Source organism: Lipophrys pholis (assembly GCF_963383615.2).
Source record: "Lipophrys pholis genome assembly, chromosome: 13".
Lineage (NCBI taxonomy): Eukaryota > Metazoa > Chordata > Actinopteri > Blenniiformes > Blenniidae > Lipophrys > Lipophrys pholis.
The window spans coordinates 24,539,595-24,566,875 of NC_137632.1; the positions used below are offsets into that span (position 1 = coordinate 24,539,595).

The window sequence follows — 27,281 nt, forward strand, 5'->3', positions numbered from 1 at the left end:
AGGTAGTGTGGTTGTAGTACAACATAACCCAAATCATATGTGTGGTTTCATGAAGCTGGAGCGCCCATAATGATGGAGTACTAAATGATTGTAGCGCCATGAGGTTTGGGGAGGGGGGAGGGGGAAGAGGGAGGGGGAGGGGAGCGCGTATAAAAAAGCCAGCGTTCTCCCATGAACTCCTCTGGCACCCAGAGAGTCGCTTGGATTTCGCAAACTCACCAAACCTACTACAACCGCCCCTGCTTCCCATTGTCGCCGCTCCCGCCTGAAATAACTCCCGTTCCTAAAGGAGCCTGTTTTTTTTTTGTGTTTTTTTTTTCTGCTGGGCTTTCAAATCCTACACTGCTGCTCCGCTGGTGGCGGGGAAACGGGGGAGGTTAGGGAGGTCACTCGCTGGGCTCGCAGGAGCCGCTGCCATGTTTAGATGCTGCGACATGTGACCGCGGGGCCGTCTGTGGACGCTTGGTCTTAATAAGTCCAAAACCGTCCATCACTGCGCCGGTTACTGTAAGCCAGGTTATAACGGGACCCGGGAAGGATTTAATAGCATCATCTTATTTGTTTTTTAAGCTGTTTTTAGGTGCTGAGTGGAAGTCACGTTACTCGCTGTTTTCACGTGTCGCAGTTGTGCAATCCTTTTTTTTTTGAGGGGGTGGGCGGGGGGTCATTTAAAACTGCATCAATTTCACAATGAAAGATGATCATGCGTGATGCACAAGGTGGAATTAGTCAAAACAAATCAAGTTAATTTATTGTTGAAATAATAAATGTGACAGATGAGCATTTTTACAGAGATTTAAAATGAATCCAACTTTTAATGTAAAGCCTGTTTATATGACAAGATTTCAACTGCTTTTAAAAAATACCAAATCCCAGGAGAATATGGACTGGGAGTCATGACGCCACGGTGAAAACTTTATTCTGATTGTCTACTGACAAGAAGAAGTAGTTACTGCGGCCATGGTGACCAGGAGCGGGAGCAGCGTTTTCGTAAAAGTTGCATTTTTGCGCAGTTTCCATGGTCACTGAGTTTGAGCATTTTCAGAAAAGTAGCTTTTCCCCCCGTTTCCACCAAGGCGGTGAGCATCTTTTCCCTGTTTTCACGGAGACAGACTCTAAGACATTTGCATTTTCCTTGTTTCCATGGCGACCGAGTCGGAGCATTTCAGGGAACATTTGTCTTTTCCCGTTTTCCACAGAGATGGATTTAAAGCGTTTTCAAAAAGTAGCATTTTCAGTGGCTCTGAGCACTTTGACGTTACATAGATTAAGAAATCCTGCATTTAAATGGGTTTCACTTCCATGGTGCTTCCCCACTGGTTGAGCAGTCCCAGTAGTGCTTCTAGCCATTCATCCATTCATCCATTCATCCATTCATCCATTCATCCATTCATCCATTCATCCATTCATCCATTCATCCATTCAACCATTCATCCATGGCTGTTGGATCCATCGAGGGCTATTTGGAGGTTGAGTCATGCTCAAAGAATCTTTAACATGAAGACATCAAACCTGCAAACGGTCCAATCAACTCACTAATGACTCAAAGACAGAGAGCCGGGTGTGTTGGGGCGGTGCGACCTGGTTTAACTTTCTTGAGGCTCACCTCAAAAACCTGTGGTCCAAACGATAAAAATTCACATTTCATGCAAGGAATGGTGTGAAAGTTTGCTGCGTTGATGACATCTGACGGTGGCATCTTGTTCGCAGTGAAATTTAACCCCTCGAGTTGCAAAATTCACTCATAAAACATCAGCGAAACCTGCTCCGGCGCACCTGCTCCGACAGTTTTTCGCCATCCCGCTCGGCTCTGTCGGGCGGCAGCGGGCCGCTCAGATTCACCAACAACAACGAGCCGCAATTTCAAACGACTCCATTCACGCGTCTGTGGCATGACAAGTGCGTAAATGAAGGTGAGAGGAAACCTGAAATGCGTCTGTTCATGCCGCTGGAAGGCCTGTCAGGGGTAATTGTGGCCGCAGTCATGAGTCACCATGATGTGCTGCTGCGCTGATTTCTTCACTCGGTGTAATAGTGGAAATCCAGCTTGGCTGTCATCCGTCTGCTCGCTTTTACTGTAAAAGGAATACAAAGAAATAATGTAATTGTAGGTTTTCGTTAAGGAGTGAAATGTAGGAGGAATTAATGAGTGACGAACCGTGTGTGTGTGTGTGTGTGTGTGTGTGTGTGTGCGTCCTTTGTAGGTCAACTGCAAGGTTTCTTTTGGGTTTTTTTACCCTTTTAAAACAGTATATAAGTCAATGTGACCCAAAATGTTCAGCAATGGTCAGTTCATTCCTTAAATATTCAAATTTAACCCTTTATAACCCAGTTATTGAAGTCCTGTTGAAAGTGAAAAAGTTTTTCGCTTTTTATTGAAGGAGAGTTGTGTTTTTTCCACTAATGCAATTATCTTTAGGTTCGCAGACATGTTATGTTAGGGCATTGTGACAACATATAATTAGTGTAAAGAACTTTTTGATATTCATAGTGGAAAACTACTGAAAACCAACAGTTTATTTGATTTAAGTACGAGTCAGTAGATTTTTGATGTATCACAGTGGGGTTTTCTCATTTTTAACACTTTATTGCATAAATACTGATGTTTTTGCCTTTTTCCTCTGATCAGGAGAAATTCAAACCCTGCATGTCTTTATGAATAGCCGTGTGTTCACATTATTAATGTTTATTGTGTATGGTTTTCTCCACACGTGTGTCTATATGGTTTCATTACAAAAACATACAACAGCACCCACTAGTGGCCAAACCTGAAATCTTCATCTCTTTCTGCAGTTTCCATGGAAACGGAAGCTGTCCTCAATACCTCGAAATGAGAAACGTTGTCTTGTAAAAGGGGCCTTAGACCATAGAGTTCAAGGTTGTCGTAAAAATGTATTTTTAAAAAAAAGCTTCACGGCTTCATGAATTAACTTGTTAATTCGTGAGAAATGTAAAGAAATTAAACCGGTGAGTCTCAGCTGGTGGGCGGCGACACGGTTCTGGGTCACTGGGTCAGGAGCCTTTACCTGAGGCTGAAAATCAAAAGGTTAAGATAACAATAAAGCTTCATCTCCACACAGATATAACAACCTCATATGTGATGTGAATCTCATTATATTGAACTTTACTTGAAACGTTGGTTTAAGTACCGCAAGTAAAAACGTGAAGCCGTATAAAGTGAAGTTGACCTACATTTCATTGGAGCTCAATTTTAATTCATATCTGTGCCCGAAAACACTCGAGTCTGTTCGAAGTTACTGAAGTGAAGCGTTTTGGTTCCACTTCAAGTGCAACTAATTGAGCAGAAAAGTAAATATTTTTCTCGACTTCCACGTTTCCAACACAAAAAAAGCGATAAACTGAATTTGAAAAGTAGAATGTTTTCTTGATTTCGCTCGCCGCTTTTCAGCGAGGGGTGACGTTGGGTCACGAAGCCAGACCGTCGGCGAGCCGCTGATTGAAACCATGTAAACTCCTCCAGACGGGTCTTTTAATCCTTCTTCTTCTTCTCCTTCGTCCTCTTCTCCTCCTCCACCGACCTCACATCTCCATCATCCTTTTTCTAATCCAGTGGTCGCAACTTTTATGACCAAAAAACCCCCCCAAGATTTTTGTGATTTGTCACCAAATAAAATTTGTCCAAATTATCCGAAATGAAGAAAAATCCTCTATAAAAAAAAGATGCTCAACATACAAAAAACTAATCTCGCATTCGGGATGTTACATAGCTACAATTTAGATATTTTTATTTTGTTTATTCATTTTTTGCTTTTGTAGCCAATTTGAGCAGTTTTTCCATTTTTTCATGGATTTTTCCCATTTTAGCGATTTGCTTGGCTTTGGTGAATGTTTTCAGCCATATGAGCAATGTGCAGGTGCAGCGTTTCAGAAAAGTTTTCTAAAAGCTGCGTTTCCAGTGACTCTGAGGACCGTTGCCATGTAAACAAACGCAATAAAATGTTCTGTTTTCACTTGAAAACGTCATACAACTGGTGCCTTAAACTGCATTGTAGGTTTTCAAAAACACTTTTTGACACTTTTTCATCTATTGTACAGAATTACTAAAAGACGTCCCCATTTTTTACTTAAGCATGAGTAGAAATACTCGTGTAAAACAAAAGTTTTTTCTTAACAGGGCACCCATTGAGATGCTTGATAATTGGAAAATTTCTCTTCATAGTAGAATTGTGTGAAGTTTGTTTCACTCTATTGTTTGTTTTGTTTTTTTAAGGCAGGGAAAATAACTATCATACGCTATTTATGTTTCTTTTAAAAAAAACAACGACCAAAATCGCACATTTTATGTGTTCAGTCCTAAAAAATGTCTTTACATGGCAACATTTCATAAACTGATTGTTGGTGTCCCACGATATCCTGAATTTTCTAGTTTAGTTTAGTTTATTTGTTTATTTTTCAGGGACCATGTACAGAAAACAATCTTAAAGAAACCAGTGGCCAGTTTCCATCTGCAGGCACACAACATTATAATTCATATCACAAATATAACCTACGGTGACAATGTGTAAAATAAGAAATAACCATTAATATCTATCACCTGGTTTCATAAAATTGATACAGAATACAACAAATCTTGCTTTAGCTTCATCTCTGCGAGTGGACAAAATGCAACATCGACTGGTTTATCATGCAAATGGAGATAAAAAAAAAAATATGGCGTCAAATAAAACACACCGTTGTTTACGTCATTTTAAGCAGTGTGGCGTGAAACTGTGTGCACAGTTGTTGGCGACTCTCAGCACAAGCTATGGATTTCTTAATTCCCATTTCACTTTAATGATCTTATCCTCTTTAGCTTTAAAGTTAGAGGAAGAGAAGTTATCAAATTTGGTCAATTAAAAGAAAAAGTATCGGTTCTGACACGCATGCCCGTGAGCACACATTATTTAGCTTCATCATTCTGCTTGTTTCTGTTTTGAATCAGAAACTGGTTTAATACAGAGCTGGACTTTCACTAAAACTTTAGAAATTGCATTAAAGAAATTCAATCTTTGAAAGACTTTACAAAAATTACTTTTAGGGATGCACCGATACCGATACCAGTGTGGCGTACTCCTACTGGTGGTTTGTGGCAACACACAGCCTTTGCAAATTGTTTGCATCAGGAGTTTGAATTAAACTTTATGGCTTTTAAAAACTGCTTGTATTTGTACTCGGTATCGGCAAGAAGCTAAAGATGTCAAGGCGCGAGAGGAGGGACCAAAACACAGACTCACAAGGTTCCATAAAAACAAAGGTTATTCTTGAATAGTCAGGAAATGCAGGGGGGAAGGTAGCGACAAGACGAGGCGACACATTAGCGCTGAGCAGGGGAAGAAGACGATAACATTAATTGGATAATTGGAAACATGAAGTGAGTCACACAGGGCCAGACACACTCAGGCCACGTTTACATGTACGCGAGTATTTTAATAAACTGTGATATTTCTCTGTGTTTGGGCCGTGCATTTACGCATAAACGCAGCTACGGCTCACCACATACGATGAGTCCTGAAAACTCCAGCCACACTGGAGATCTGGAAAAACACTGTGACTCTGTTTGCATCTAAAGTGAGGTAGGCGGGTATTTATGTCACAATTTGTGACGTGGTGTTTGTCTATCATGGCTTCATGCTTCTCACTACACTGCCCCCTACAGGTTTGGCTGCTCATACCAGCTCTGAACCAGGTCTATATATCCAGTGTAAATTAAGATTTTTAAAGGGTGAAAATATCCGTTTTAGTAGAAAACCAAGGTACATGTAAATGTGGTAAAAAGACACGACAAAAGATTATTACTTGTACTCGTCCTTTAATAAAGTGACATCGGTGCATCCCTAATTCTTTAGCAAACAGGAAGTCTTGGCACTCAATCATTATTAGTGTAACATGATTACTCTTTATTGGTTAGAATAAGCTGCTTTGATTCTTTCACAGTGACTCTGAATCTTCCTCAAAGAGGTTAAAACAAGACATTGTAAAGAGGACAAAGATTAAATACTGCAAAGTTCTCAGAAAAATACTCAAATAAAGTCCAGACGGGTGGAAAATCTAAATCATTGAAGCAGAAACACTTCAGTAGCCTCCCCTGACAAACAACCAGCGGTCCATTAACAAACAAATTTGTGGTATGAAATTGTGCAAACAAAAGAAGTTTAACGAGTCTATAAACGCCACTCGATGTCAGTGCATTAACTTGATGCACGACCAGATCATCCTGTTTGCTTCACCATGACCCCAGAGGCTTTCTGATGCATCTCCATATGTGATGTGAAATGCACGGTCCTTCTGTCTTCCACCGACAAAACCTGGAGTCAAGCCAGGGACTTTTTACCAAAATCCTCCATCCGTGGAATTTACAGGAAGCAGTGATAAGTGCATGAACAAGAGTTTCCAGGTATTTAGTTAATAGACTGAACTCCTCTCCCGGCCCCGTTTTCCCAGCCTCGGTCGCAACATCGCTGGAGAGCGGCAGGGGTCAGAGGTTAACGCATCCAACTCTTTGTGTTTATTAGAATTGCGGTTGAGGTCAACATGACTAATTGCCGAGCAGGACACATAAAATATCCTCGTCTGGTTCACTAACGAGTCTGCGCTGCCTCACCAGAGTGATCAGTCATTTAACGACGGGAGCAAACTGTAAAACTTTACAATAACTTTAACTTTTACACATCTGACCGGAGGGTTGATTCCTGGTTAGCTGAAGCAACTTCTGTTGAGTTTTGTGCAACTTAAAGGGAGAGTATGAAAGATTTAAGACATACCCCCTCCTGTGCACTGGGGGGCAGAAGTGAGTCAATTTCAATTGAAATTTCTGTAGTTTGACTTTAATTATGATGAACTTCAGCGTTGGTTTTCAAGTGAAAACATAAAACTTCCGTAGGGTTTTGGGCGTCCGTTTACATGACAACGGCGCTCGGAGCCACTGACAATGCAACTTTTGAAAATGTTCTGACTCCGTCTCTGTGGAAACGAGGGGTATGCAACTATTCTGAAATGCACATGTGCACCGCGGCCGTAGTAACAATAAGAAGACCGTTTTCCTCCAGAGTGTTATGACTCCCAATCCATAGTCTTCTAGTTTCCACGGAAACGGACATACTTTTAGAAACCATGTCAACACGAAACGTTCCGAAAACACAAAGGACAAAATAATGCATTTTCACTTAAAAGGTCTACTTCTGTTCTTAGACTAGGGGCAGTAAGCTCTGTAAATGACTCAATGTACTATCTGCTGGCAGCATTTGGTATTACAACACTGAATTTTAGCTTTTTCACTTTGGTGGATTCCTTTACAAAATGTTGATGATTCATGTTACGACGGCGTTTTCACCTGAAACCTTGTCGTATAAACGCATTTGAACCTCTCCACCTTCTCTGGGCTGAAAATATGAATAAAGTAAATAAACAGAAGGGGGAGATATACCGTATAACTCTAGAAATGCAAACCTTCCATATGAATTAGGTTTTGTTTTAATTTTCTTTTTCTTTTTTCTTTCATTTTGGACATTGTTCAAGTCTTCTGGAACTGTAGTTCAAATCAAACAGAAGTTCGAAACAGAAAAGATCCCAACAGTTTAATTTGCTGTCATAAAATCATTAAACATGTGGAGGATTTTTCTCCTGTGGTCTGATGTTTGGTCCAGTCTCTCGTCTGTCATAGGCGAGTTCCGTGATGACTGATGGTCTGATCTGAATCCCCCCCCAGTGATGCCCCCTTCCCACCCCCCCCACCCCACCCCTCCAGATGTGTGTCTGCGCGGGGGTGTGGACGGGCAGTAAATGGGTGGATCTCCTGCTTGGAGCCGCTGCAGCCATAAAGGGCTCGCTTTACCTGCGGTGCGCTCAGGTCGATCCGGTTGACGGTCCCCGTTTCAAGTCCTTTCTAGTCTGCGCTCCTCTGATTGGCTGCGTAAAGAGGGGAAAAAAAGAACGAGAGAAAACTCTCTCTCTCTCTCTCTCTCTCCCTCTCTCTCTCTCAGCCCACCCACTGCTGATTATAGGGACTCTCGCAGGCTGCGTTTCCTTTTCTGCATTGAGTCTGGGACCTGGCCCGGCGGCTGCACGGCACACGGCACACGGCACAGAGCGCGCACCATGGCAGCTACGCACGGCGAGTACCGAGGCTACCTGCGGAACGCGGTCGACATGGAGGCCGGGCAGCACCGCTTCCACCCGGTGCACAGCTCGGAGCCCACGTACCGGCCGCTGCTTTTCGGAACCCTCGCTGTTATGGGATTGCTTCAGGTGGCTTCCAGCGTGGCGATCTTATTACACCTGACGGGTTATCTGCAAGAGGTAGGGGCTGCAAACGAGTGACATGACACTGGGTCTGGGCTTTCTAAGGGTTTAATCTCCCCGCGCGTCACTTTATTATTCCCTTTGAGCGCTTTTACGCAAACTTCGGCTCAGCGTGTACATATTTACCAAGACTTCACGGAGTGATTCCAAGTTACACTCACGCATATATAGATATTATTTTTCTTCTTCTTTTTTTACAAGGCAATAAAATGACAGATAAGTGTGCAGACTGCTTGAGAGAGGAGGCGGCTTCTGCTCTCTGAAGTTGAAGAACGACAGAACGCGTCTCTGTTTTGGCACCGTTCGCTGCGCACTGCTGGCGTAGTCTTTTGAAGGCGCCTTCAAAAAACGCCTCTTCCTCCGCTGTAAAAACACTGATAACATCTCGGCAAGCCTCGGTGAGGCGTTCCACTCAGATTAGTTGTTTCAGCGCGACGCTTTCCAGCTCGTTTCACCCGGATACGGACGCGCGAGATGCTTTTTTTTTTTTTTTTGTACTAAAAGGGGATAAAAGAAAAAAAAAAAAAGAAGAGAAATGCAGATGTCTTCGCTCCAGCCTCGTGTTTACATGCCATGTATTTGTAATTTATACGTTGTGAACGTTTGAGCCTGAGCAGGAATCTGGCGGAGGAGAGAAAGTCTGTGGATGTTCCAACTTGTGACAGTTTTGGAGATTTCTATCTCGGCTGTCTGTATAACCTTACATGGCCTCCTTGTTTCTCTGGGTTCGGGCTGGAGGATCTGCCATCCTGTAAAACATTTCCATTCAGTTGTTTTCCTAACTTTGTGGGGTCTATTGGCGTTGAATAATTGTCGTGTTTGAACAAGCCAAAGTGAGCAAACCCACATGTCCACGGCTCTGTCAGGATGCTGCGAGTTCACCTGGGGAGCATCTCTCTACCCCCCCCCCCCCTCCCCCCTCCTCCTCCTCCTCCTCCCTCTTTCTCCTTCTCTGTTTAAAGTTCTCTGGCCTGTGCCTGGCATAAACACACTGCAGTGTGGTATGGTGGCTTGTTATGTTCTGCCTGTGAGCCAGAGAGGGAGAAAGAAAATAAATTAAGAAGGAGCTTGAGGGAAAAAAAAAAAAGAGAGTAAAACTAACAAAGCAGAGATCAGACAGTGTGATGATTCCGTCCATGTTCCTCGAAGGCCCCCGGCAGCAGCCCCTCCTGAGTCCTGAGCTCTGATTCTCCTGGATTGTGAGGGCAGATGCGTACAGTTGCACTCTGTGTGACTCAGCAGTTGTGAGGAGTTTGGCCTCGGCCCTGTTTGCCCATCAACACCTGAAGGAATTCCTGGAGAAGTAGGAAGAGTTGAAATCTCTGCAGAGGAATGTGCTGATCAGAGGAGGGGATTTTATTTTTTCCTCTTTAAAGAGGCTCTGGTTGGAGCGTGAGAACCTAAAAGTGCTTTTTTTATTGTGCTTTTTGGCCAGAAATACAAGTTAAGTTATTGTTTATGTGCAGTGTTTTTAAATTTTTTTTATTTTGGTGAATGTTGCACCTAGGGGCTGTTTGGAGTACTGCAGGGGAATATGTTATAAAGTTTAATAAATTGCACTTTAAGCTTTGAATTCAACTTGTGATGATTTACTATTAATTCACAAGATCTGCAACTATCTTTGTCTTTTAATTGCACTATTTTGCCTTTTTTCACCTTTCTTTTGCATTAATGTAACAAACTTTTGAAATATCTTCCATTTTAAGTTTCACCTTTTCTTTAAATTGTTTTCACGGCCGAAATGTCGTATCTATATATTTTAATGTAAGTTAGATTTTCTTGGACTGTTGTTGGAGCGACGCATCTTCCAACTCCAAGGTTGGAGGTTTGATTCCCAGCTCAACCTGCCCATTATCGGCGTAACCATTAAGCATTGGTGTAGTGACACCCCTGGTGGCACTTTGGAGTACTGCACAGGCAATGTGAGATGATAAAGTTTTTAACAAATCTGTTCCCTCCAAATAACTCAATATCTCATCTGTTCCCTTAATTTACATTTCTTTCATATTATACTCATCTCGCTTTAACTTTTGCATCAGCCTTCATGAAGTCTTGCAATCTTGTGTTGCATGTTTGCTTTCTTTTTTGTGTTCCTTCTCAATAACTCATTGGTTCCCTTGATTTGTTGTCTTTCCCGAACAGATTCTGCTGTGTTCCCTTGCAACAACCTTTGCAGCTTCTTTGCGAAACTTTCCTTTTCCTCCCCAAAAGTTGGTCTTCTTTCACCTCAACATCTCATTAGCTCTCAACATTTTGTTCCCTCACTGCAACTATTATGTTGCCTTGTAACAACGTGTGCATGTACGTGCAACAACTTATGCACAAATACAATTTGTATGTTCCCTAGAAACAACTTTTGTCTTCCTTTGCAACACATTTTCAGTAGTTTAACAACAACACTTGTTCACTTTAAGTTCTTGTGGAAGAATTTTTTTCTTTCCATTGAAATGACTTTTGTGTTCCCTAAAACAACTTTTGCCCCCAAAACACAAACTACTCTGTTTCCTGGAAACAATTTGTTTTGTTCTCTTGCAAAATGGGATTGCTCCAAACCAACAACTTTTTACGTTCCCTTTTATGTCAACTTTGTCTTCCTATGCAACAAACTTTAGTTTCTAAACAACTTTTAATTCCTTTTATGTTCACTTACAAAACCTTCTAATTTCCATTGAAACAACTTTTACTTTCCTTAGAAACAACTTCTGCGTTCCCTTTTTCGTACCTTTGAAATGAGGTTTGCATTGTGTCTTGAAATCACATCTGTTCCCTAAAACTACTTTTACATTCTTGCACAAAAACACACGTGTTTCCTTCTGAAACTCTTGGAATTCTTTTAATCACCTCTTCCTTGTCCCTGTGGCATGTTCCCTAAAAATACCTTTACTTTGTCTAGCTTGCAGCTATATGGGACGCATGCAAGGTCGTGTAAAAGTAGTTTAACAAAGTTTCCTGAACTCTTCGGTGGCCGCGGTTTTCTAGGGATTTGATCATAACGCTGAGAACTTCCTTGTAGTTTATTTAAAAAGATCACAGAATCCTCTCTCATACCTGTTAGAATGGGTTTAGTTTTTGCCTTTTTGAAATGTTTTTACTTGAAACAGTGTTTCAAAGAAGGGGGGGGCGGGGGATGTAAATATCGAAACAAGTCTGACAGCCTCTGATGTAGATCGCGTTGCCTTCAGGCTCTTTTTGAGGAACGCAGGGTGGAATCGGGAGGGTAAATTACACTCCAGATCCCACACTCAACAACTCCTCTTGTATCCGTCCTGAAAGTCTTCTCAGATATTTCCGCCTCGTCAACACCTGTCAGAAACAGTTTCCCATCATTCCTCGCTTTGTGAACGTGTCATGGCTTTTTTGTTTTGTTACTTTCACATCCACGTCTCTGATCTGCCTCGTTTCTGTCTCCAGGTAGATTTGTCTGCAGCGCCGCATCGACCCATCGAGGTGAGTTTGACCTCTTTTTGACCCTCTTGACTGCTGATTTCACAGCCAAAACATGAAAACACACCTGGGTTTTTATAGAAAGACATATTACCTAATATTGCAGTGTCTCCTGTGGCCAAGTTAAAGTTTGCAGGGTTGTGATTGACACAACTGCAGAGAAATAATTTCTCTGTGGCTTCAGAAATGTTGTTAAAAGCATAACAGGTATTTCCGCTTGTCTGCGTCGACGGGGAAGTACAGTGCGTGTAATAACTTGGATGTGTTTTTAAGAGAGGAGTCGAAAGCGGTGGGGAAAAAAAGAAACAAAAACAAGATATGCATCTGAAATTCTGCACGAGCAGGAGTCGTGATTTTCCCATGGGTGTGTTTGCTTCTGTAGAACGAAGCACAAAAACCCCAGGTGGTCCCGGCGGCCGCAGAGAGGTCAGACCGCAGCAGGACAAACACCTTTTCTGCCTTTTGATATGGAGGGAAGCGGCTTCTGGTGCAGGGTTTTTCTCACGGGTTTGGTTCGGCTCCTGGTTGAACTGTGCGTAACGTTTCCAACGTCGGTGCTCAGTGAGTGTTTCTCAACCGAGGGAGTTAAAACTGGCGATGCACTAATATCACTTACTCGGAATAAATCATACTTACAATTGGACACAGTCCACATGGAGATTAAAGGAGTCATATCATCCAGTTTTTCAACTCTTTCACCTGGTTTTGTTGGTCCAAAAACATTCTATTCAAAGTTTATTGGTTTTCCTTGATTTTCCTCCATTTGAATATTGGATCATAGGAGCTGCGTTCAGAATCTGCTGTGTCTGTGTGAGCTGGACCGGCTCCGCCCACACATGCCCATCTTGGGAAGAGGAGGAAGTACTTCCTCTGGTGGTGCCATGTGCCAGAGTGGAGCTGCCTAATTGTGGGAGGAGTCAAAGGGAGGGCCTACCTTGATTGTGATTGGCTAAACCCCCGATGACACTATGTAGGGTTTGATTTCTGATTGGCTCGTGTCTGGTTATGTGACGACGGTTCTTGTAGCCAATGAAAACACAACTTTTTTTTAAAACACTTCTCCACCATGGAAATGGGCAAAACGTGGCCATAGTAAAGAGTTCTTCTGCACACGCTCAGTAGCTGGACAAACGGAACAATGTTTCCTCTGTGGTGTCATGACTCCCAGTCCATAATCTCCTGGGACTTGGTAGTTTTATTTTGACAGTCACCGTAATGACAATCCAACTTGGTCTCCTGGCCATTAGAATGTCCGTGTGCTCCCATTGTTCAAGTTTAGAGCGGATTGCTCCTTTGCGTGTGTGTGTGGTGAAATCACCACACAGTCAGCCTGTGCTGATGCTCCTCTGACTTCTGGCCTGTTGCCTCCACGTGTGCCGTTTGAGAAAACAAATTAAAGGTGTGTTTTGTCTTGATTTACAAGGCCTTTTGTGTTTATACTTCCTGTCTGGCTCGATCGTCTCACTGCAGCCAGACTTTGCTTATTTTTTTTATCAGCGGAGCGACAAACGTAGTGCAGAATGGCCGCAGAGCCGCGGAATCCAGGAACAACTGATTCAACTTCTGCAACAACAATCTTTGTTCGCCGCTTCAGTGACTAAGATGTAATCGGATACAGTCGGCTTCACATCAGCTGCAGCCAGGTTTACTTCTGTTGCTGTTGTTTATCTGGCTGTTGATGTCGAGTGACGTGAAGTTGGTGAGAAGAGTTATGAGCAGGAGAATCCATGTGCAGGATCGCTACCCGATACCAGTATTGGGCCCGATACTGCACAGAGTACTCGTACTGGTGGATAACGCATAGCCTTCGCATATCGTGTGTAAATTATATTCTATGGCATGTAGAAAGTACTCATGTCAGTACTGTGTATTGGCAAGTAGCTAAAGGTTGGTACTCCTTTAAAAGAATAAAAGAAAAACATGGCGTCATTGCGTCCCTATTCAGAACTCTTATTTTGTGCATTATATTATCGAGCATCTTCCTCCTACTGAATGATGTGACGTCAATTGAACTTCAGGATAAAGTCTGATCCACACATTTGGTTAACGTGTAACTGCAATATAACTAGTTAAGTGTCTCCACTATTTTTTTTTAGTTCCAGTAACTTACACAATTCCGGTTATAATAGAATTCTTGATCCCTTTTTGGACGTCGGCGCCTGATTTTTGGCTCAAGTTTTGTCGAACCGACAGAAAACGCAGGACTTTGCTTGAGGAGCGTTTGGTTTCTCATGACGCTTTAGTATCGTTTGAACCGATGCGTTTTTGTTTGTCTCCCTGGTGGAGTGCGGACAGAAAGCCGCGCGGCGCGGCGTGCTGGGAGCTTTATGAGGTGTCAGGGTGACGGGTCCACTTGGCCCGCGCCGTGTTGTGTTGGCGTCGACACCGAGCCCTTCGGTTCTCCCGCCGGAGAGCCGGGAGGCCTCGGCGGACGGCTGTCAGGCTTTTGCTTTGATGTGCCGGTTCGGCCCCCGCCACCGGGGGCGGACTGGAGCGGGCCTGTGGTCGCCGTCATGCCGGGGAGGGGTGAGAAGGCGGGACGGTGAAACGGACACGGCTCACGATGGGAATGTTTATTATCTGTGGCGACGTGTGCGAGACGTCTGGAGAGAAGCTCTGCGCTGGTGGCCGGGCGCTGAGTGAGAGGACTTTTGTTCTCGTGCAGCATCTCAGAAACCACTCGTCAACATAATGGACATGTTGAATGATGCGTGCGGTGCGTAGTTAAAGGGCCGAGCGGAGGCCTGCATGCACTGTGGTATTGCAGGATCAGACCTCTGCAGTCAACAGCCGGAGCCGAGCGCAGGCGAAGAGGTGGACGTTTGTCCTCCAGTCTTCTTCGGGCAGCAGCTCACGATGCAGATCAGGAAGTGAAAAGGCATCGTTTTTGTGCTTTCGTATCACAAAAGTTGTGTTTACACATGTTTGTTTACAAGGAAAAGGTTGATAACGAGGTAGCGATCATGTCGGGCCACAAGTTGGTGCTGTTGTTGCCTTCGCCAATGAAAGTTGGGACGAGAAGGTTATGTTCTCTATGTTTTTATATACACATATTTTATCAACTTTTGACAAAAACTATTGACCCCGAATTGCATGAAATCTTCAGAGATGATTCATCATCATCCAAGGAACAATCGATTAGATTTTAGGGCGTTAACGGCGAACAGTTTCACCACTAAATCCCAAAAAGCTACGGAAAAATGTCCCATACAAAGCGGATGGCAGGTGCGCGCCATGGAGGAGATCAAAGGAGATCAGCATATGTTGCCATGGAGACGCCCCCTGCTCAGTGTTTCACACTGTGACGTAGCTACCCGACAGGCTGGCTGGCATTGATATGAGCGAACAGTTAACATGCTCGCGATGCTAACTTGGTTCCACAAAGAAATGCGGCATTGGCAATGGTCTGTGCTCTACCGAGTGTAGCTCTAATTTGTTTTCGTAATGAAGCCACACACACGCGCAGCAGATAACAATCCACTCTACAGACCTATTTCAACGCGTGTAAACATGTTGGTGAAGCAGCAGACGGTGCTAATCTTAGATGAAAATCTGTGTGGATTTGGGATGTAAAGTAAATACGTGAGTATTATTAGCACGGGGCAGCAGGTGTAGAGTTATGTAACTGAGTTCGTTTGGGAAGTGTTGCAACACTTCATTTCCAGACATTTGTGTATTTTGATTGCCAGGAGGTTATTTGATCAGAGGAAACTCAAAAACAAGCCTTAATACATCTGGCATGAAGTGAAACTGGGGCTGCACGATGTCCAGTAAACAGTTAATATGTGATTAATAACGACAATTATGATTCGGGATGAATACAAACACTTTGCCTGTTTACTTGAGTACGATCCACTGGAAAGTTTTCACTGCAAAAAGTTTCATATTGAAACGACAATGATTTGATAGCGCTGATGGATGGAAACGCCGTAGTTTGCGCATCATGCCACTAGTTGGTGCTGTGTTTTGAAATGCAACTAAGCATGTAGAGAACGTTACAACATCCACTTTGTGAAGTTTAATCTGCGAGCTTTGATTCAGCACAGCTTCTTTTTTTTAATATATCTTTAAAATTCCCATTTTAAATTAGAACTACATAAATACGGAAACTAGGGTTGTTAAATAAAAGGGCTGAAACTGAAATAAATAGTTTTGATGCTCTGCAAATTAAAAGAAAAGTGCAATTAATTCACAAAATAAGATCTTCTGTTCAAATCACATCGTCATTGAAATACTAAACATTCTCATTTGTTCACTTATTATCTTATTGCTTTTGTTGTGCAGCCTGGATAACAAACTAGTCACTTTATAGTCTTTTACTGTTAATTATTTATATCTTGAGCATGGCTTTGATGGTGTTTGTTTGTCGATCGCCTCCGGCCTGCACGGATCCATGACTAATAGATTTTATACACATATACGGTAAATGAATGCTGTAATAATACTGATGATAGTTTCACCTTTGAGCTCATTTGATTGAGCGTGCACGGTCAGTGTTCTTGGAGTTTGTTTGAGTTTTTTTTTTTTTTTTTTTTCTCATGTTTTATCTCAGGAGGTTCAGACGGAGCCGGTACTGAACGCACTGAGAGACACCAGGAAGCCCAGGAAGTGTAAACCCTCCAAGGAGAACGTGCCGGCAGCCCATCTACAGATCCGAACCCGACAGGAGTACCCAAAGAGTGAGTCCGAGTCCCGGTTCGAACCCTGGTCTGAGTGTTTTTGTAACCCTTCAGAGGACATTCACAGAAATACTTTCTTTTAAAACCTTGAATTGCATTTCTTTCCCAACTTAATGTCTAAAACCTTCATCCATTTCTCATGCGGCTGTACAATTAGGGATTGAAATTGATGAATTTTACGATTCCATTTTAGATTCTGGTTAATGATTCAGATGAATGAAATTGAATTTATTTGGATTTTATTTAGAATAAAAACATACAAATGTATATTAATCATTATGATGACATGTAAAAAAAACGTATGACTCAACAAAAGTCATAAAAGAGACTTATTTTCATTGTGATCCTCAAACAGAAATAAAGTTCTACCGATGCAAATCTATTGCAGAAAATGATGAATCTCAGATGTATATATGCATCACTAAATACGTTACATCTCTTATCGATTGTCATTTGGGACAAAAGGATCTGTAGTTTCCTGCAGTATTAACAACAGAAGACGTGCCAACGCTGCTGACGGGTTGAGATTCAGTCCGGAGAGGATCGAAGACACGACGTTTATTCAGAGTTATCGCTGCTGTGTGCCGGCGTTTCTGCATGTTGCTCGTACTTCCTGATTTCGATGAAATGTCCACTTTGCAAGTTGCCCTGTTGTCGTCCTTTCTCCTGGAAATGGAACCAAACTTTAGAGCGCTTTTGCCAAATTTTGCAAACGGTTCCCTTATCAAGCGGCACAAACGATTCCAAGGAATTAAAACACTGGGAAACGGTTCTCGATTTCCATCCCTACGTACAATACATCGAAAATGTTTTGCTATTTTGAAATCGACCAAAAGAGCCTCAAGGCCAAACTGTCAGGGTGAGTTTGTTCACAAAAAAAACCCACCCATAATGCGACAGTTTTTTTTTGATATTTCACTGTATTTTGCACCAGAAGGTTTCATTACATTTGGATTTATGTTGAGATTGTAGTTATTTTCTGCACTAATTCTTTGGTTTTGCTGAAAGTATAGACCTTTTCATCCCATATGCTTTGCGCCACAACAAAGACAAAGTTTAAATTGAAAGGTTATCATGGCACTACTACTAGGATGTATGTGGAATCTGAGCTAAAATGTGTTGATCGACTGACCAGAACGTTCCTGTTCCTCAGAGGGTGAACCGAAGGCCATCACCATCGACTGGGACGAGGTGCACGGATACCGCCACAAAATGCATTACCAGAAGGGGAAGCTGCTGGTGATGGAGTCGGGTTTCTACTACGTTTACGCCAAGACCTGCTTCCGCTACTACCGGCAGGGGGGGCCGGAGGACGGCGGCCAGGGGGGGACCTCCCCGGTGGATGTGAGCAACACCCAGCTCATCCAGTACATCTACCACGAGATCATCAATCAGAACAGCAAGGCCCTGCTGCTGATGAAGACGGGCAGCACCATGCGCTGGAACGACACCAGCTACAACATGTACTGCGCCCAGCAGGGCCGGGGGGTCAAGCTGAACGAGGGGGACGCCCTGTTTGTCAACGTGTCCAACGCGTGGATGCTGGACCCGGAGGGCGAAGGGACGTATTTCGGGGCCATCAAGTTAGGCAACTGAGAAGTGCACCTGGTGGGGAGCGGACATGCTACTGAACATTATGCCAAAGAACCACTGTTAGTGATTTAGATTGTCGATTTTTTTTTTTTTTTTTTGTACACGTTTTTTTTTCTTCACATTGCTCATCATCAAGTAGCCTCGGAGTCTTTTAACGAGAAAAAGCAAACTGAAAAAGGCCACTACCTTTTTTTTTTTTTTTTAAGTCTTTCCACTCTCCCGTCCTCCCTCCCCCTGGAGAACAGACGCAGGGCTTTCAACCTTTTTACCCAAACAGCACTGAAGTTTTATTGAGCTTCTTTTTGTTTTTCTTTTCTTCTACGTATTGTGGTTTCGTATTGGGAAATTTCAGTACGTTCAGGTCAGATTACAGCGTTTAGGCTTAAGAGTTGACATGTGTTTATGCACTAATTAAACAAACCACAAGGGAGCGACCGAGGAAGTGAAGTTTGCTGGCGAGCGGCGCGGCGAGAGCAGATTTATCAGTGCCGATTGTTGGAAAGAAAAGTCGTCGGTGGTGGACGGAGCATCAGCTTGTACTTGGCAGATTATCGGAGATTAACGACACTTACAGTTTTTGTCTGTTGACCCGCATCAGTGTTTCCCTGAGAGGATTTTGGAAGTGTGAAGCAGGAAGGCAATGAGGCGAACTGGACCGTAAGTAACTCAACAGTTTGGGTCGAATTAGACGGCGCGGCGGTAATTTGTTGCGACCTCTAAATCTCGGAGGCACCGTTGAAAGTTGGCACCAAGGAACGGCCGACTAATGTTCCAAAGCATCGAAAAAAGGGTTTAAAGGGGAGCGTTTGGTTTTATTATTTGGGTTTTCTTCACGATATGGAACTACTAGAACGACGACTACGAACTGCAATTCATCGTTTCATCGTGTTTGACCATTTAGATGGATTGCATTGGTGCAGTAGGGCTTTTTTCTTTGATCACAGTTAAAATAACTAAAGAAACAAGAAAGTCAACGGAATCTCCACGGTGTCGGTGCGCTCTCTCTTTTTGGACGTACAACATCAAATATCATGATTTCAATGCCACATTATTGCTCTAATATCTAAAACTTTTCACTTTATTGAGCCGCTTAAGTTTCTGCCTCTTGATATTGGTGTTAACCTTTTCCTCAAAGCCGTCTTTAATCTGATTGGCTGCCAATTAGGACGATTGTATTTGAATTCCGTGGCTTGTTTTTAACAACCAGCTGCCGCCTCGTGTTTCCCTCCCGAGTCGCTCGGTTGTTGTGGTTGACGTTTTGTGACGTCGGTTCATGTTGTGCAGGCGGACGCGTCAACGCGTCAACCCGTCAACCCGTCGACCTGGCCTTAAGTCATTTAATTTACAAAAACATGTTTTCATTTCATTTTTTTGTTTTATTTTGGACATGCTCAAAACCAAATACCAAAGTCAACAGTGCACACCAATTTCGGTTCCATTTCAAAAATCATTCCGTTCAAATTCAACTCTTTGACTTTGGTTGCTCTTTACGTTAGTGAACCAATCAATGGACAGAAATAGTTCAACCTTTTCAACCCTGCTGCCAGGATCTGGATCATGAAGTCAAATCGAAGCGTTTCTTCCTTTTTAAGTATCATACAAACATTCAGGGTGCCTCTTTTCAACTTAAATTTAATTCCCTTTGTTTGTTTGTTTTTGCCTCAGAAATCCTTCACAACCAGATTATCAGCAAATATCGTACATAAATTTTTTTTTAAAACACACTGGTTGTAAGAGAAAATGTAGAAAATACATTGAACGAAATATCATTACACGGCAGTTATTTATTTAGTAATTAGAAAGAAAATTCCTCACTTCTGCCAAAGTAAAAGTGATCAACTTAGAATAAAAGAAGGTGAAAGGGTCAGGGGCGAGTCTGAGCTCCAGGTACGAGATGATCCGGTCACAAATTGAACCGTGACCGTTCAAATACAGCATTATCTGTTGGTAATTTGACACCAGCCTCACCCAATTGAGCTGAAAGCAACGACTAAACAAGGGAGTTCCGTTCGGTCTGAAGCCTGAGAGAAAAGACATTCTTAAATGTGCCGTCAGCCTAACGAAAGAGGGAAAAAACCCAGAATGTGTTGCTTGTAAACGGTGAGAATTCAAAGTGCCGTCATTGTCGACTCTTGTTCTACGTTTTACGTTCCATACGTGACAGAAAACCCCCGCCGACAGCCCAACGACTCCCCTTAACAGAAAAAGCCATACACAGCATCTTTGGAACCGGGGAGGAAAAACAACATGTTTGTTGTTGTTATTGACGATCAACAAGCGACTGCAGATAGCTGGACTGTCTGAGCGTGAAATGACATGAATTGACTCTTGTCTTTTTTAACTTCGGAAGAAACCGAATTGAGTTCGGTTCATCTTTTTTCTTTTTTTTTTTTTTTTTTTTCTTTTTTTTTTTAACTTAAATTTTGTTTTTCATTTGGCTCTTCAGTGAGGTAAATGGGGAATATGCACTAAATATTTATTTATTAGCTATAGAAGTACAGAGACGGGTCATTGTTAAAGTGACCTCTCGACTGTAAAAAAAAAACAAACAAAAAAATTCATTTATGTTTCATGTCTGTACGACATCCATTAAGCAGCACTTAGAGGAAATAGTAGACACGCTTTTTGTTATTAAAAACACAGGGGCTTCATTTTAAATTCTATATTTATGTATCTTGATTTTGACAATTCTGTGTGTACTTGCCTAGCCAAAAGCAATATGGATATATTGTTCCTTCTACCAGATTGTAGCAAAACCTGTAAGACCTTCATCTGACTTCACCTGATAGATTTTTTCCATTCAGTGTTCTTTATTTTTTATTTTTTTTTTATTTATGTTTGTGTATGTTTTAATAAAACAAAACTACTTTTGTAACGACGCCTCGTGTGTGCTGATCTCAGACAATCTGTCTGGCTGTTTCCTCGTCTCTGCATTGCAACTCGGCGAACGGCCCGCCGCGTTATCGCGCCGTGCGATCTGATGATCTCCACAATGTCTGAGGCGGGAGAATTTCGACACGGCTGCGGCCAGCGAGTGGAGTCGTGCTGTTCCGTTTGCCCCACGGCCGCCGCCCGCTCGGATTGGAATAACCGCGGGAGCCTCGCGACTTCGCCGGCGAACGTCTGCGAGGCGTGTTTTTTTTTTTTTTTTGATGGTCGGGTCTCCAGTGAAGCCCCACGGCAAGACGGGAGAAAGTGTCGGACCCCGGAACAATCCCTCTATTGTCTGCAGCCGGGCGTTCACCCGAGCATCGCCAGAGAAACGATTTCACACGTCGGTGGCGTACGTCGGGACCTCACACGACTCCAGACTCATTGTTCAAACACTACAGAGACGCTGAAATTAAATCTGGGGGTTGAGGACGAAGACTTGGCAGAGCTGCTCGAGGAGATGATTCATTTTTCTTTTTTTTGCTTTACATAACTTTCATGTCCATACATCTCTAAGGCCTCTGGGATCTGCTGGAGAAGGCGCCAGATATCACAAAGTTAGAATTACTGTTGTCAAAGAAAACCAGAGTACGACACTTTCTAGACCAGGGGTGTCAAGCGTAAGGCTCGTGGTCCAAAACCAGCCTGCAAGAAGCTCCAGTCTGGCCGCCAAACCACCAACATCAGGAAAACATTGATTTAAAAAAAGAATATATATATATTCTTAAAAGTTTTGGACACAACACTGAGGTGTCGGTGAAGCTGCAATGAGCGCTACCAAACTACCTTTAGCTTTAAAGCCATGCGGTCAGGTTGAGTTTGTAAAAAAAAAAACATAATGCAACAGTGACATGAGGTTTTTTTGACATTTCACTGTATTTTACAGCAGAAGGTTTCATTAAAATGACTTCATGTTGAGATTTTAATCATTATTCTGTATTATTTTGCCAAAATATGGACATTTTCCTCTCGTATACTCTGTACCAAAACAAAGAAAAACTTTAAAGGTTGAATTTAAAGGTTGTTGTGGCACTATTTACCAGTTTGGCCACTGGAGCTCAGGGGGGGTCAAACACATTTTAGTTCAGGGGCCACATCCAAGCCAAACCAAACCAAACCAGACTCTAAAACTTTATTATTACTGTATTTTCCAAACTCGAAGTTGTGAAAAAAGCATCACGAGGAAGATAAACTTCTATGATATTTGTTTTTCCATATCTAGACGTGACTGCACCATAAATCAACCTGCATCATCAGCAGTTCTGGAATCTTTAGCGAATTTGTCCTCAGCTCTGGTAGTCGATTTATTACCTTCGCCGACAAAAGTTGGCCGAGAAGTTTTCATCTGTATGCATTGATTTATTTATTGGTATGTATGTATGTATGTATTTCACCAACTTTTCGCAAAAACTACTCCCCCGAAATTGATGATTTGTCATCATCCAAGGACCAATCCATTAGATTTTAGGACATTAACAGCAAAACGTTTCTGAATAAATTCCCCAAAACTGCGGAAAAATTGTCCCATACCAAGCAGAGGAGAGAGGCACCTCATGGAGGAGATCAAAGGAGATCAGCGTCTGTTACCATGGAGACGCTCCCCTCTCAGTGTTTCACACAGTGACGTTGCTACCTGACCTACCTAGTTAGCATCGATTTGAGCTAACTGCTATCATCCTAGCGATGCTGACTCGGTTCTGCAAACAAATGTGGTGTTTGCGAAGGTCTGCGCTCTACCGAGTGTAGCTCTAGTTATATTTTGGACACGTCACTTTTCCTTCAAATTTCTTTTAATAAAGGCCACAGACCCTTTCTCTGATCTGACAGAACATCAGAGTGAAGTAACAAACAGCCATTAACCAACTTATAAAACATTAGGGTCTTCATCAGACCTGTTAAAAAAGTGTTTTCTCGTGGTTTTTAAGGCCTTTGGTACCCCACAAAGTGCCCTTAGAGACTGTCTGTGGTCGCGTCAAGTGACGTCAAAAGTGACGCGTCAGGCAGTTTATCGGAATGTGTCTCATTTCGGTTTTCTTTAACAAGCCCTTAACCTGGGAGGAAACAAAGCCCCGGGTCTCCTCTGTGATCTCCTGTGACCCCCCCCCCACAGGTCAGGGGCCAATACCTTCTCAACCTTTGGCCCCCTGAGACAGCCCAATTAAGATGTTGAGAGTGACTCACATGATTAAATGCAGGGAAACACGCCCACGCTCAGAGACTATTTCCTGATCTCGTCTAACATCTAAGCCAGGTGTGTCAAACTCATGTCAGTTCAGAGGACACACAGTCCAACTTCATCCTGAGGGGGCCAGAACGGTGAAATAGTGCCATAATAACCTTTAGATTTAAACTTTACCGTTTTTCTTTGTTGTGGCGCGGAGGAAACGTGATGGAAATTTCACAAAACCCAAATAATTACTAGGGAAAGGATTATAATGTCAACATAAATCAATTCTATTGAAACCTGGTGCAACATACAGTGATGTCCCAAAAAAAGCAAAACAGCTGTTGCACTCTGGGTGTTTTTACAATCTCACCCTGCATTATGGCTCTCAGGCCAGTTTGGTAGCATCGACGTCACTAGCTTTCATGGTAGCACCACTGATTTCTCGTTTACACCGACCAAGTCGAGTTGTTATTGTGGTGACTGTCAAAATAAAACAACCAAGACCCTGGAGAATATGGACCGGGAGTCCTGACACCGCAGAGGGAACATTGTTCTTAATGTCCGTCGACTGAGCACGTGCAGAACAGTCGGTACTACGGCTGTGGTGCGCGAGGTTTCCGCCGTCTCCGTGGCAACGTCTTCAGAAAGTTTCCAGTGGCTGCGAGCACTGCCGTCGTGTAAACAGACCCACAACGTGTTGCGTTTTCACATGAAAACGTTGTTATGTCAACCTCAGTGTTGTGTTGTGTTGCTACTCTTAAGAAATGATTTAAAAAAAAATTTTAAACAATGTTTTCTTTGGAGTTTTTACAATTCACTCTGTGGTTTGACCGGATAGGAGCCTCTTGCGGGCCGATTTTGTCCCACGAGCCTTTTGTTTGACCCCCCCCCCCTGCTCTAAAGTGTTTTGCTTTAGATTGAGGCCTGAGAGTTCCCTGAAGGTTTTTTTTTTTCTTTTTTTTAGTATTCCATGCAAACAAACAACGCTTGCACAGACTTTTGCAACAGTAAAACAATTCGGCTGCGGCGTCCATATAGAGCGGCTCCGATTCGGATGGAAATAGATGAAGCCGTGAGCGTAAACAACGGACTTCTGTCGGCCTGCCGCTCCTTCGATGCCACTTGATTTCTCAACTCTTGGCGCTCGACAGAAAACCATTAAAATGTGTTGTGTCAGTAAACACTATGGAAAATGTTGGCATCCGCCGAACCTCCAACCTGAACACTCATACACACACACACACACACACACACACACACACACACACACACACACACACACACACGCACACCCAAGCGTACATCCATCTACACACACTTATACAAAAGAAGTCTCACTTCGCTCGCTGCCCGCGGTGGTTCATAAAATAGGTGTATTTGGCACAAGTGCGGAATGTTTTACCACTCACACGTGTAAAAACACGAGGGGCCGTGGCAGCGAGAGGCAACGGACCGCTCCGCGTCAGAGTCGGCGTGCCATCCGAGGCACAGTCAGGACTGCTGACTCGTGTGTTTTTCGCTGCTTCCTCCAGGTTTTTCCATGACGGCCGGCGGCGGAGGAAGAGGGGAACACGCAGGCTCCGCTCGGGGTTTTTATGATGCTGCATCTCCATCCAGAGCGGTCTGAGAGGTGGAGTTGTTGGTTCAGGAAAACAAAGTCATGTGCTGGAAAATGTATCAGGGTGCCCCCCCCCTCAATAAGAGCCGCCGTTGGCCATTAGGCCATTAGGCCATTAGCTAAGCCTGGCTGCTTGGCTTTACGAGGCTTTGTGGTCGGGAGGAAATGAAGCTGTGAGAAGTCAGTGTTTGGCCTTTGTTCTGCGCAGGTCGCTTGGCGTGTTTGAAGGCCTAAGCAGCCTCAGACGGTCGCCCGATTGCTCTATCGATGTATAAGTTGTTGCCCACACACGTCAACAGGCATGCACGCAGCCCACCGCTGAGTCAGCGCATCCCGCTATTTTCACAAGCCGTCACCCTTTGTCTGCACCCCGATATAGCTCACATGTTTCTTGCTTTTGATGTTTTTTGTTTTTTTTTCCAACCGCTTGGCTAATGCTAACATGAGCGGTATTAAAACAATAACGGAGCGAGATTTACGGGCCGTCCTGCAGACGCATGGGCGTGAGATAGCAGGCGGGTTGTTACTGTAACCAGGCCCTGTCATCCACCCGGCATGAGCGGCGAGCGCGCGCCAGACTCTCCGAGGAAGCGTGGAGGCCCTCGATGAAAGGACACACCCGTTTGGAAATTAATAGCCCGTCGAAAGAACAGCACAGCATGTCGGCTGTCTGAGGTTTGATCTTCTGAGAGATGAAATCCTCTCACACTCTCTCTCTCTCTCTCTCTCTCTCTCTCTCTCTGAGCCTCACTCGTCCCATAATGCAGTGACCTCTGTGACCTCGCTTCAGCACCATGGAGAGCACACGTCCAATCTGACCCTTAAAATCTTAAAAGTTTCCATTTCACATCTGAAGTAAATTCATTCTCAGAAAGCGGACAAGCTAAACATGCTGTGCATTTCAAATGTAGGACAGTTTGTACTTTACCACATTTGCTGTCTTGCTGGCTGAAGGCTGGTTACATCCTGGACTCGTCAGCAGACCCTCGCAGGACAAAACACATACACGCGATGAAAATGTTGAAATTTTTTGCAAAAAAAAAATACAATGAAATGTCCCATAAAAACTTTTCCTGTAGAACTGAATTGAATTTATTTGGATTTTCCTCATGTACATACAAAATAAAAGCATACAAATATATATTAGGCATTATAATGACATGTAAAAAACCAGAGGACGACACAGAAAAGTTATAAAAGAGACTTATTTCCATTGAGGTCCTCAAAAAAAAAAAAAAAAAAGTCATCCAAAAAAATACAAAATAGTGAAATATCTGTCCAATTATGCACGGCTAGTTTAATAGGAGTGAGTTTACTGGCCCTCATGGCAGAGTTGTGTTGTGTCCACTACTCTTTGTAATTTGTAAAATTTGATGTGTGTCACTTCCGTTGTTGTTGTTGTGTATTTGTGGTTGTGGTTGTTTTTCGCTCCAGAACAAGTTGCCCCTTTCGGGATAATAAAGATATCCTGGTTTCCTTAGAAAACGATATTTGAACTTACATTTTTCTCTGAGTTATGTTAACGCGAGGAACTCTGGTCCCGTAAAGCTGCTAAATGACCACCAGATCAGACTGTGGTCACACTGGGCCGCTGCCAGGTGTTTGTGTGTGTAACCGAGTGTCTGTGGCTGCGTGCAAGTTTCGGTTATAATAATAATAATAAGCGCCTCCAGCAGCGTCTAACAATAGTGACCTCCATGTAAAGCAGGGGGAGAAAAAATGGTATATAATTATATTTTCTGTCATAAACAAATGGATCATTGTTTTAAGAAATGCCCAGTAGTCAGTTTTACTTTACTGTTGGCGTACAAGAGGAGCCGGCGAGCCAGCCGCTGACCATCGCTGCAGAAACTGGAACAAATATGTCTCAATCCGAGCTCTGGTTTCAGGAAGAAGTGGAAATAGTTCAAGAGAATTCAACTCGCGATACCAAACTTTTCTCTAAACCCGCCAAGAAAAGAAACCCATGTGACGACTTCTTAGCAAAATGGTTCTGAATGAAGTTAGTAATCGTCTAATTCACTTTCCCAACCAGGGGGCCCCCCAAAAGATTCCCCCGGTGGGGGGGGGGCAAAGCCTGATTGATGTGAACACAGGGGTGACGAACATAAGGCCTGTGAGCTGAAACTGACCTTCAAGGGGCTCCAAACACCAGACACCCAAGGAAATTAAAAAAAATTCAAAGAAAACATGGAAAAACACCCATAATGCAACAGAGGAGAAGTTGTTTTTGGGGACATTTCACGGTATTTTGCACAAGAATGTTTCATTAGAGTTTTATGTTGAAATTGTTATTATTCTATGTAGTAATTGTTTGCTTTTGTGAAAATATCAACATTTTAATCACGTACATTCTGCGCCACTCAAGATGACACTGGTCACTGTTTTTACCTGTCCGGTATAACATTTCTTTTTAATGCCTTAAAAGTAGGTGAAGCTGTATTTACTTGATTTATATCACAAAATTACTAAGTTTAAGCATTTACATTAAAAGTGTGAGCAGCGGGAACAAAAATGTTAGAGCATCAGAATAAAGAAAAAAATTAATCGG

General features: G+C 43.0%; 1 protein-coding gene across 1 annotated transcript; it reads left to right on the forward strand.

Moving 5' to 3' along the window:
- Positions 1-8,094: 8,094 nt before the first annotated feature.
- tnfsf11 (TNF superfamily member 11) lies at positions 8,095-18,017 on the forward strand (the record flags this gene model as incomplete). The annotated part of the gene is made up of 4 exons (XM_080477854.1): positions 8,095-8,295; positions 11,710-11,745; positions 16,295-16,421; positions 17,575-18,017. 4 exons carry the CDS (start codon positions 8,095-8,097, stop codon positions 18,015-18,017), a joined length of 807 nt encoding a protein of 268 aa, XP_080333980.1.
- Positions 18,018-27,281: the final 9,264 nt, after the last annotated feature.